The following is a 12250-nucleotide window of genomic DNA, read 5'->3' as shown; positions in this document are numbered from 1 at the left end:
TTTTTTTCTTGAGTCACAGTCTTGTTCTGTTGCCCAGGCTGGAGTGCAGTGGCACAATCTCGACTAACTGTGACCTCCCCCTCCTGGGGTTCAAAAGAGCACGTCCGACTAATTTTTTGTATTTTTGTATTTTTAGTAGAGACGGGGTTTTACCATGTTGGCCAGGCTGGTCCTGAACTCCTGACCTCAAGTGGTCCTCCCACTTCGGCCTCCCAAAGTGCTGTGATTACAGGAGTGACCCTCTATGCCTGGCCTTTGTTTTGTTGTTGTTTGTTTGTTTGTTTTGAGACTGAGTCTTGCTCTGTTGCCCAGGCTGGAGCACAGTGGGGCGATCTCGGCTCACTGCAACTTTCACCTCCCGGGTTCAAGCGATTCTCCTGCCTCAACCTCTCCATTCTCCTGCCTCAACCTCTCACGTAGCTGGGACTACAGGCGTGCGCCACCAAGCCTAGTTAATTTTTGTATTTTTAGTAGAGACAGGATTTCGCCATGTTGGCCAAGCTGGTCTCAAACTCCCGGCCTCAGGTGATTCACCTGCCTTGGCCTACCAAAATGCTGGGATTACAGGCAGGAACCACTGTGCCTGGTGGCCATTTTACTTTTTGCAATGTCAAGGTCATTAATGTCTGACTCTGAAGAGGAATGTGTGGAAGTGGATGTGAAAGCCTGATTGGAGAATATTCAAGAAAGAATGAGGGGAGAAAAATCACCAACAGGCAAAGAACACAGACAGAGAACTCTTTAAAATTTTCTTACACTTGATCACATTCTGTAAAAGAAATTGAGAAGAGGAGTGGTAGCAATAGAAGAGTGTAGGTTACAAGAGGGAATTTTTTTTTCCCCTAACAAAAGAAAACTTGTGGCCTGGTGCGGTGGCTCACGCCTGTAATCCCAGCACTTTGGAATGCCAAGGCGGACAGATCACTCAAGCTGACGATTTCAAGACCAACAACAGCACAGTTTACTGCCACACCACCTCACCCACCGCTGTCTCTTAAAAATACATAAATTGGCCGGGCGCGGTGGCTCAAGCTTGTAATCCCAGCACTTTGGGAGGGTGAGACGGGCGGATCACGAGGTCAGGAGATCGAGACCATCCTGGCTAACACGGTGAAACCCCGTCTCTACTAAAAAATACAAAAAATTAGCCGGGCGAGGTGGCGGGCGCCTGTAGTCCCAGCTACTTGGGAGGCTGAGGCAGGAGAATGGCGTGAACCCGGGAGGCGGAGCTTGCAGTGAGCCGAGATCGCGCCACTGCACTCCAGCCTGGGGCACAGAGCAAGACTCCGTCTCAAAAAAAAAAAAAAAAAAAAATACATAAATTATGGCCGGGCGCGGTGGCTCAAGCCTGTAATCCCAGCACTTTGGGAGGCCGAGGCGGGTGGATCACGAGGTCAGGAGATCGAGACCATCCGTGGCTAACATGGTGAAACCCCGTCTCTACTAAAAATACAAAAAACTAGCCGGGCGTGGTGGCGGGCGCCTGTAGTCCCATCTACTCGGAGGCTGAGGCAGGAGAATGGCGTGAACCCAGGAGGCAGAGCTTGCAGTGAGCCGAGATCGCGCCACTGCACCCCAGCCTGGGCGACACAGCCAGACTCCCTCTCAAAAAAAAAAAAATCAGGCCGGGCGCGGTGGCTCAAGCCTGTAATCCCAGCACTTTGGGAGGCCGAGATGGGCGGATCACGAGGTCAGGAGATCGAGACCATCCTGGCTAACACGGTGAAACCCCGTCTCTACTAAGAAATACAAAAAAATAGCCGGGCGAGGTGGCGGGCGCCTGTAGTCCCAGCTACTCGGGAGGCTGAGGCAGGAGAATGCCGTGAACCCGGGAGGCGGAGCTTGCAGTGAGCTGAGATCCGGCCACTGCACTCCAGCCTGGGCTACAGAGCGAGACTCTGTCTCAAAAAAAAAAAAAAAAAAAAAAAAAAAAAATAAATAAATAAATAAATAAACTATTTTTTTAAAAGAAAATTTATAACAATTAGCAGACACTCCGAATTTTATCCCACCCTAATCTCTGATAATCACTAATTTACTTTCTGTCTCTATAGATTTGCCTAGGCTGGACATTTTATATAAGCAGAATCATACAATATATGACTTTTTGCATTTTTACTTCTTTCATTTAATTTGTTTTCCTTTTTCTTTTTTTTTTTTTTTTTTTCCGGTGTAGCAGGGTCTTGCTCTGTCACCCAGGTGGGAGTGCAGTGTTGTGATCAGGACTCACTGTAGCCTCAACCTCCTGGGCTCAAGTGATCCTCTCACCTCATTGTTTTATTTTTTGAGGGGAAGAGATCTCACTATGTTGCCCAGGCTGGTTTTGAACTCCTGGGCTCAAGCAATCCAACCGCCTCGGCCTCCCAAAGTGCTGGGATTACAGGCATGAGTCCCCACACCCGGGCCCCACTTAGCTTGTTTTTGATATTCATCTACGTTGAGCATGAATCAGTATTTTATTTCTTTTTTGTGGCTGATAGTGTACTGTATGGATATAATACATTTTGTTTAAAGGGTGCAATTGCTGTGTCATATGGTAACTGTTTAAATTTTAGAGAAACAGTCTTTTCTGCCTCTATTGAGATGATTGCATTTTTTTTTCCTTTATTCTATTCATATGATGTATTACATTGATTTTCCTATTTTGAACTAATCACACATTTCTAGAATAAATCCTACTTGGTTATGGTGCATAATCCTTTTACTATGTTGCTGGATTTTGGATTGCTAGCATTTCGTTGAAGTTTTTGCCTCCATATTCATAAGGGACATTAATCTATAGTTTTTTTCGGGGGATATCTGTCTGGTTTGAGTATCAGTGGTCTTTAATGTGGCAACTTGGGTAGGCGATAGACCCCAGTTATTCAATCAAACACTAGGTGCTACTGGCATATTTATTTATTTATTTTCTTTTGAGACAGAGTCTTGCTGTGTTACCCAGGCTGGAGTGCAGTGGCGGGGCTGGGATTACAGGCATGAGCCACCATCACGCCAGGTCTTGCTACTGGCATTTTTAGATGTGATTAAAATCCGTATTAATTGTCTTTGAGTAAAAGGGATTATAATTTGAGAAAGCCTAATGCAATCAGTTAAGGCTTTAAGAGGAATTCTGCCTAGGGAGAGCAGCTTCATCTCACACTGAAGGGTTCCAGCCATCTTTTCCGACTTGCCAAGACAGTTCCAAGATTGCATAAGCCAATTCCCTACAATGAATTTCCTCTTCTTCTTCTTCTTTTTTTTTTTTTTTTGAGACAGTCTGGCTCTGTTGCCCAGGCTGGAGAGCAATGGCACAATCTCGGCTCACTGCAACCTCCACTCACCGGGTTCAAGCAATTCTCCTGCCTCAGCCTCCCAAGTAGCTGGGATTACAGGTGCCTTCCACCATGCCTGGCTTTTTTTTTTTTTTTTTTTTTTTTTTTTTTTGAGATGGGGTCTTGCTCTGTTGCCAGGCTGGAGTGCAGTGGCACAATCTCAGCTCACTGCAACCTCTGCCTCCTTGGTTCAAACAATTCTCTTGCCTCAGCCTCCCAAGTAACTGGGACTACAGGTACACGCCATCACGCCCAGCTAATTTTTGTATTTTTAGTAGAGACGGGGTTTCACCATATTGACCAGGCTGGTCTCGATCTCCTGACCTTGTGATCCACCCGCCTCAGCCTCCCAAAGTGCTGGGATTACAGACTTGAGCCACCACGCCTGGCCTCACCTGGCTAATTTTTTGTATTTTTAGTAGAGATGGGGTTTCACCATGTTGGCCAGGCTGGTCTTGAACTCCTGACCTCAGGTGATCCACCTGCCTCAGCCTCCCAAAGTGCTGGGATTACAGGCATGAGCCACTGCCTCCCGGGTTAAAGCGATTCTCCTGCCTCAGCCCCCCGAGTAGCTGGGACTACAGACGCATGCCACCATGCCCAGCTAATTTTTGTATTTTTAGTAGAGATGGGTTTTCACCATTTTGGCCAAGATGGTCTCAATCTCCCGATATCGTGATCTGCCCGCCTCAGCCTCCCAAAGTGCTGGGATTACAGGCATGAGCCACCGCACCTGGCCTCAAATTCACTTTTTCTTTGCTCTGTGTTTTTCACCAATGTACAACACTGCTAACTTAGGAAAATCAAACATAGTCTCACATGGAAGATTGTTGACTATGCTCTGAAAGTCAAATTTGGCTGCAGCTTTATTTTATTCCACAGGTTTTTTTAATACAGAAACGACCAGCTATGTCTTAGGATCAAAATCTAGAACAATCAACTGGAAATTACAGTGAAGATGAACAAAACGGAAAGCAGAAATGGAGAGAAGGAGGAAGAGAAGCAGGCAGAAAGAGAGAGCGAGAAAAAGAAGAAGAAAATGAGAAGGAGCTGGAAGATGAACCGGAAAATAAAAGGAAAAGGGAAAATAAGAAACACAAACAGTATCCCGAGAAAAGATTAGTCAGCAAATCCCTCATGGACACTCTCTGGGCAAAGTTTAAGTTAAGCAGGTGCCCCACAATACAAGAGAGTCTCTCACTCTCGTTTGAATTTGACATGACACATAAACAGGTATGACGACATTAATAGACACTTCTTCATTGATAGACAGAGTCACTTGTATGGTGCTATTACTCACATAGACCAATATTTTTATTACTGTATTAATTACCTCCCACACCTCATTTTTTGCAGATAAGTCAATGGTTTTGTAAAAAGAGAAAGAAATATAATAAAGAAATGTCCAAGAGAAAGCATAAGAAAAACATACGAAGGCCGGGCGCGGTGGCTCAAGCCTGTAATCCCAGCACTTTGGGAGGCCGAGACGGGCGGATCACGAGGTCAGGAGATCGAGACCATCCTGGCTAACACAGTGAAACCCCATCTCTACTAAAAATACAAAAAAAACTTAGCCGGGCGAGGTGGCAGGCGCCTGTAGTCCCAGCTACTCGGGAGGCTGAGGCAGGAGAATGGCGTGAACCCGGGAGGCGGAGCTTGCAGTGAGGTGAGATCCGGCCACTGCACTCCAGCCTGGGTGACAGAGCGAGACTCCGTCTCAAAAAAAAAAAAAAAAAAAAAAAAAAGAAAAACATACGAGGTAAGAAAGTGTTTCTTGTAAAATAAAAGGAAGTAGAAGGAATATATTGACTTCCGGAGATGGTTTGTGTTTCCATCATTATTGGGTATGCCCATATACTTTTTTTTCTTTTCTTCTTTTATTTTTTTAGAGACGGAGTTTCGCTCCTGTTACCCAGGCTGGAGTGCAATGGCGCCATCCCGGCTTACCACACCCTCCGCCTCCCAGGTTCAAGCCATTCTCCTGCCTCAGCCTCGCAAGTAGCTGGGATTACAGGCATGCGCCACCACGCCCAGCTAATTTTGTATTTTTAGTAGAGATAGGGTTTCACCATGTTGGCCAGGCTGGTCTCGAACTCCCGACCTCAGGTGATGCACCTGCCTCGGCCTCCCAAAGTGCTGGGATTGCAGGTGTGAGCCACCGCGCCCGGCCCATTTAGATTCTTTCAAGAGCAATTTGATAAATGGGACAAAGAGGGAAGTGAAGACAAGAAGATGACACCAATGGACATGAGAATGACAGATATAATAAGTTAGAGGTCAAATAAGAGTATGGAAAATGATTGATAAAGGAACTTCAGATCATAATTATCTGCCACTACCCTGGTCACTCCCCAGATTTCATCAAATATTTTGATATTGAAATGGCTTTCATAATTCATATGAGAAACCATCTGACACCCACCTAAGTCTTAGAGTTCTTGAACTTTGTGAGGCTCACTGACCTTCACCCTTTTACAGCCAACATCTAGACCTTGTTATCTCGTATATCTCCCACCAGAAATCTCCAACCCCAAAATTCCCTTCCCTAACTTTTCTCTGTTATTTTGGCTATTTCATACTTCAGTGCCACCTTATAGAGAGTTTAGGCTTTGATGCCACCGTTTGTTCTGATCTAGTAGGACCCTTCTGGCCTCATTCAGTTCTCTAAAGTCTGGACTAGGTGATTAATAACCTGAATCATTATCTCACCAACACCCTTGATTCCCTCCAGTCTCTTGCCCATTTGTCCTCTTGCACACCTGTCAACAATGTTAGCCTTTTGTGAGTATCCAAATACTCCTATACCAGTGTGGTTGGTAAACTTCAGTTTTTTAAAAATCAGAGGCCAGGCACAGTGGCTCCTGACTGTAATCCCAGCACTTTGGGAGGCCGAGGCATGAGGCCAGGAGTTCAAGACCAGCCTGGCCAACATGGTGAAACCCCACCTCTACCGAAAATACAAAAATTAGCCGGGCATGGTGGCTCACACCTGTAGTCCCAGCTACTCGGGAGGCTGAGGCCGGAGAATCACTTGAATCCAGAAGGCGGAGGTTGCAGTGAGCTGAGATTGCACCACTGCACTCTAGCCTGGGCAACAGAGTGAGACTCAGTCTCAAAAAAAAAAAAAAAAAAAAAAAAAAAAAAAAGCCGGGCGTGGTGGCTCAGGTCTGTAATCCTAGCACTTTGGGAGGCCGATGGGGGATGGATCATGAGGTCAAGAGATCGAGACCATCCTGGCCAACATGGTGAAACCCCATCTCTACTAAAAAATACAAAAATTAGCTGGGTGTGGTGGCGCATGCCTATGGCCCCAGCTACTCAAGAGGCTGAGGCAGGAGAATCGCTTGAACCCGGGAGGCAGAGGTTGCAGTGAGCCAAGATTGTGCCACTGCACTCCACCCTGGCAACGGGAGCAAAACTCAGTCTCAAAAAACAGTAGAAATAAAAATAAAAAAAGAGCCGGGTGCGGGTGGCTCACGCCTGTAATCCCAGCACTTTGGGAGGCCGAGGTGGGTGGATCACTTGAGGTCAGGGGTTTGAGACCAGCCAGGCCAACATGGTGAAAAATACAAAAATTATCCAGGCATGGTGGCGCATGCCTGTAATCCCAGCTATTCTGGAGGATGATGCAGGAGAATCGCTTGAACCTAGGAGGCGGAAGTTGCAGTGAGCCGAGATTGTGCCACTGTACTCCAGCCTGGGTGATACAGTGAGACTCCATCTCGAAATAAAATAAGATAAATAAAAATCAGAAAAGAAAAACAAAATAGGCCGGGCGCGGTGGCTCAAGCCTGTAATCCCAGCACTTTGGGAGGCCGAGACGGGCGGATCACGAGGTCAGGAGATCGAGACCATCCTGGCTGACACAGTGAAACCCCATCTCTACTAAAAAATACAAAAAAACTAGCCGGGCGAGGTGGCGGGCGCCTGTAGTCCCAGCTACTCGGGAGGCTGAGGCAGGAGAATGGCGTGAACCCGGGAGGCGGAGCTTGCAGTGAGCCAAGATCACGCCACTGCACTCCAGCCTGGGCGGCAGAGCAAGACTCTGTCTCAAAAAAAAAAAAAAAAAAAAAAGAAAAACAAAATAAGGCTTCTTCTTATTATTATTATTATTATTTTTTTCATTTGAGACAGGGTCTCACTCTGTACCCGAGGCTGGAGTGCAGTGACACAATCATGGCTCACTGTAGGCTTGACCTCCCAGGCTCAAACAGTCCTCCCACCTCAGCCTCCTGAGTAGCTGGGACCACAGGCACGTGCCACCTCATCTGGCTAATTTTTGTATTTTTTGGAGAGATGGGGTTTTGCCATGTAGCCCAGACTGGTATCAAACTCCTGGATTCAAATTGTCTGCCCGCTTTGGCCTCCCAAAGCGCTAGGATTACGTGCGTGAGCCACCATGCCTGGCCTCAAATCGGGTTTTCTTGTTGACTATGTTGATGCCTCAGGGATGAGATGGAGTCAAAGATGAGGTCAGGGTTTCTGTTACGCATATTTGATAATTCAAAATAGTAGTTTTGTATTAAAGGCTCTATTAGGCCAGGCACAGTGGCTCATGCCTTTAATCCCAGTATTTTGGGAGGCCAAGTCAGGAAGATCGCTTGAGGCCAGGAGTTTGAGATCAGCCTGGGCAACTAGTGAGACTCAGTCTCTCCAAAAACAAATAATCCAGCCATGGTGATGCATGTCTGTGGTCCCCAGTACTCAGGAGGCTGAGGTGGGAGGATCGCTTGAGCCTGAGAGGTGGAGGCTACAGTTGGCCCTGATTTCACCACCACTGCACTCTAGCCTGGGTGACAGAGCGAGACCCTGTCTCAAAAATACATACATAAATAGGCCAGACACGGTGGCTCACGCCTGTAATCCTAGCACTTTGGAGGCTGAGGTGGGCGAATCACAGGGTCAGGAGTTCAAGACCAGCCTGGCCAACATGGTGAAACGCTGTCTCTACTAAAAATACAGAAAATTGGCTGGGCGTAGTGGCGGGTGCCTGTAATCCTAGCTACTCGAGAGGCTGAGGTAGGAGAATCACTTGAACCTGGGAGGCAGAGGTTGCAGTGAGCCGAGATCACGCCACTGCACTCCAGCCTGCGTGACAGTGCAAGACTCCATCTCAAAAAAAAAAAATAAAAATACATACATAAACAAATCCCTAGATGTGGAATTGTAGAGTTAAAGCATATAATTTTAAAAAATAATTTTCCATGTAGCACTATAAAATGGATTTCACAACTTATTCTCTCACTAATAATATGTGAAATTGTTTTTTACTGTATCATAATTCTAATAATCATTGACTATATCAGCTAAGTTTCTTGAAAGGAGACCTTTTGTCTACCAGATGTCCCCAACAAGTAGACAGTAGGTTTGGCTATATTAAAATCACCTGAGAAGTTTAAAAAAACAAACAACCACAACAAAAAACTTCCTCTCACTCACAGGTGGGAATTGAACAATGAGAACACTTGGACACAGGAAGGGGAACATCACACACCGGGGCCTGTTGTGGAGGTCAGGGGAGGGTGGAGGGATAGCATTAGGAGATACACTTAATGTAAATGACAAGTTAACGGGTGCAGCACATGTATATGTATATAACAAACCTGCACGTTGTGCACATGTACCCTAGAACTTAAAGTATAATTAAAAAACAAAAAACAAAAAACTTCCCCAATTGATGATGATGTGTAACCAAGGTAGGAACCACAAATTTACATTCACAATTCCTGCTTTCTCACATCTTGTTTACTTAAATCCATTGAAAGCTAACATTGGGCTGGGCGCAGTGGCTCATGCCTGTAATCCCAGCACTTTGGGAGACCCAGGCAGTGGATCACGAGGTCAGGAGTTCAAGACCAGCCTGGCCAACATAGTAAAACCCCGTCTCTACTAAAAATACAAAAATTAGCCGGGCATGGTGGTGCGTGCCTGTAGTCCCAGCTATTCAGGAACCTGAGACAGGAAAATCACTTGAACCCAGGAGGCAGAGGTTGCAGTGAGCCAAGATCGTACCACTGCGCTGCAGCCCGGGCAACAGAGTGAGACTTTGTCTCAAAAAAAAAAAAAAAGGAAAGCTAATATTGACTCCACCTTTGTACTGAAACTGTTCTGGCAAATCAATGACTTTTACATTGCCAAATCCAAGTGACACTTTTCCATCCTTAACTTTCCAGCTCACTATCTCTGGTATTCCTGTTCCAATATTTCAATCTATCTTTCACCTTCCACTCCCTATGACAGAAGTTTATATTCTGTTATCTAACATGACAATTCCTTCCTTCCTTATATTATTTCTTCAAATTCACCTTGCAAAGCCACAGCCCTTTTTAAACTCTCCACTCATTTCACATTTCACCTGAGCAGTTAAACATGAAACACCATAACACTGGCTGGTTTCATGTTAAATGTATGATCACAACCCTCAAGTGAACCCTCACTATTGCCTTACAAACCTAGTACATTTCCCAAAGCCATTCATTCTCCACTTCCACCCCTTTTCTCTCTTCCAATGTTCAACATCTCTTCTCTTTTCACTCTTGGCTGATGACCTCTTTTATATCTTTTATAGAATTGAAGCGAAGCAAGGAAAGACTCTTCATCCTCCCAGCACCAGTTATACCAACTGGCTCGTCTGTACCTGTATATATTCTACTTGCCTTACCTTTTTTTTTTTTTTTTTTGAGACAATTTCACTCTAGTTGCCCAGGCTGGAGTGCAATGGCATGATCTCAGCTCACTGCCACATCCACCTCCCGGGATCAAGGGACTCTCATGCCTCAGGCTCCCAAGTGACTGGGATTACAGGCATGCATCATCACACCTAGCTAATTTTGTATTTTTAGTAGAGACAGGGTTTCACCATGTTGGCCAGGCTGGTCTCGAACTCCTGACCTCAGGTGATCCACCCACCTGGGCCTCCCAAAGCGCTGGGATTACAGGTGCGAGCCACCGTGCCCGGCCCTACCTCCCTCACTTAAAGCATTCCCCACCATTCCAGCTGTGGCACATTTCTTGGCTTCTCAGTCATCATGTAACTATTCCTCAGCATCATTTGGAACAATGATGTTCCAAATGATTGGAAGGAGAGAAGGAATGGACATTCATTCTTTCTTGATGTACTCTTTTTTCTTTTTTTTCCTTCGTTTTTTCTTGAGACAGTCTTTCACTCTGTCACTCAGGGTTAAGGGCAGTGGCACAATCACGGCACACTGCAGCCTTGACTTCCTCAGGCTCAGCTGATTCTCCCACCTCAGCCTCCCAAGTAGCTGGGACCACAGGCACACGCCACCACACACAGCTGTTTTTTTGTACTTTTTGTGGAGACAGGGTTTTGCCATGTTGCCCAGGCTATGAGACCTCATCTCTATAAAAAATTAAATAACTGGGCCTGGTGGCGCACACCTATCGTCCCAACTATTCAAGAGGCTGAGGTGAGAGAATCACTCGAATTCGGGAGGCAGAGTTTGCAGTGAGCTGAGATCCTGCCATTGCACTCCAGCCTGGGCAACAAGGGTGAAACTCTGTCTCAAAAAAGAGGAGGTTGAGGCTGCATTGAGCCATGATTATACCACTGCAGTCCAGCATGGGTGACAAAGCAAGATCCTGTCTCTAAAATAACAGAGCCAAGATGAGGTGGGAGGATGGCTCCAAGCCAGGAGTTTAAGACTAGTCTGGGTAACAGAGAGAACATAGGCCCTGTCGCTACAAAAAATTAGCCAGGCATAGTCATGCATAGCTACTCAGGAGGCTGAGAGAGGAGGATCACTTAAGCCCAGGAGTTGGAGGTTATAGTGAGCTCTGATCATGCCACTGCATACCAGCCTGGGTGTCAGAGCCAGACCTTGTCTCAAAACAAAAACAAAAAAACAGGAAGAAGACTGGGGTATGCCACCTGTAGGCTTGAAGGAGAGGATCAAGGAAGGCTAAGAAGGAGTGGCCAATGAGGAGAGAGGGGTATCCTAGATGTAAGAGATAGAAGTAGCCTTGGCATGGTGGCTCTCTGCTGTAACCCTAGCACTTTGAGAGGCAGAGGCTGGGGAGTTAGTTGAGGCCAGGAGTTCGAGACCAGCCTGGGCAATATAGTGAGACCCTGTCTCTAGAACAATTTTTTTAAAAATTAGCAGGGCGTGGTGGTGCATGCCTGTGGTCCCAGTTACTCAGGAGGCTGAGGTGGGAGGATTATTTGAGCCCAGGAGGTCAAGGGTGCAGGGAGTCATGATCAGGCCACTGCACTCCAACCTGGGTGACAGGGTAAGACCCTGTTTCCAAAAAAAAAAAAAAAGGCCTGGACCTAGTGGCTCACACCTGTAGTACCAGCAATCTGGGAGGCCGGGGAGGGCAGATCACTTGAAGTTAGGAATTGGAGACCAACCTGGCCAACCTGGTGAAACCCTGTCTCTACTAAAAATACGAAAATTAGCCGGGCATGGTGGTGCACGCCTGTAATCCCAGCTACTCGGGTGGTTGAGGCAGGAGAATCACTTGAACCCGGAGGTGAAGGCTGCGGTGAGCTGAGATCATGCCACTGCACTCCGGCCTGGGTGACAGAGCAAGACTCTGTCTCAAAAAAAAAAAAGGAATAAATTGTTTAAGAAATCAACCTAACCAAAATGTATAAAACCATTACACAGGTAAAGATATATATATATATTAAGCCTTTATGAAGAAAACCTTAAAATGTTTTGTGTCATTTCATTAAATAAAAACCTAAAAATTATTTCCCAGTATAAATTATTTCCCAGTATAAATATAGTACACTGTAATTTTGAGACGGAGTCTCGCTCTGTCGCCCAGGCTGGGGTACAGTGGTAGAATCTCGGGTCACCGCAACTTCCGCCTCCCGGGTTCAAGCAATTCCCCTGCCTCAGCCTCCCGAGTAACTGGGATCACAGGCGCGTGCCAGCACATCTGGCTAATTTTTGTTTTGTTTTTGGTGGTTT

General features: G+C 46.2%; 1 protein-coding gene across 1 annotated transcript; it reads left to right on the top strand.

The window, feature by feature from the left end:
- Nucleotides 1-1632: 1632 nt before the first annotated feature.
- LOC105463761 (NANOG neighbor homeobox) lies at nt 1633-5737 on the top strand (the record flags this gene model as incomplete). The annotated part of the gene is given in 4 exon segments (XM_071070586.1): nt 1633-1722; nt 4209-4544; nt 4668-4770; nt 5667-5737. Coding segments are annotated over 4 exon segments (600 nt in total), but the record flags the coding sequence as incomplete, so codon positions are not given.
- Nucleotides 5738-12250: the final 6513 nt, after the last annotated feature.

The sequence above is a fragment of the Macaca nemestrina genome, chromosome 10, assembly GCF_043159975.1.
Source record: "Macaca nemestrina isolate mMacNem1 chromosome 10, mMacNem.hap1, whole genome shotgun sequence".
NCBI classification, from domain to species: Eukaryota; Metazoa; Chordata; class Mammalia; order Primates; family Cercopithecidae; genus Macaca; species Macaca nemestrina.
This window is presented reverse-complemented; position numbering and strand designations above follow the sequence as displayed.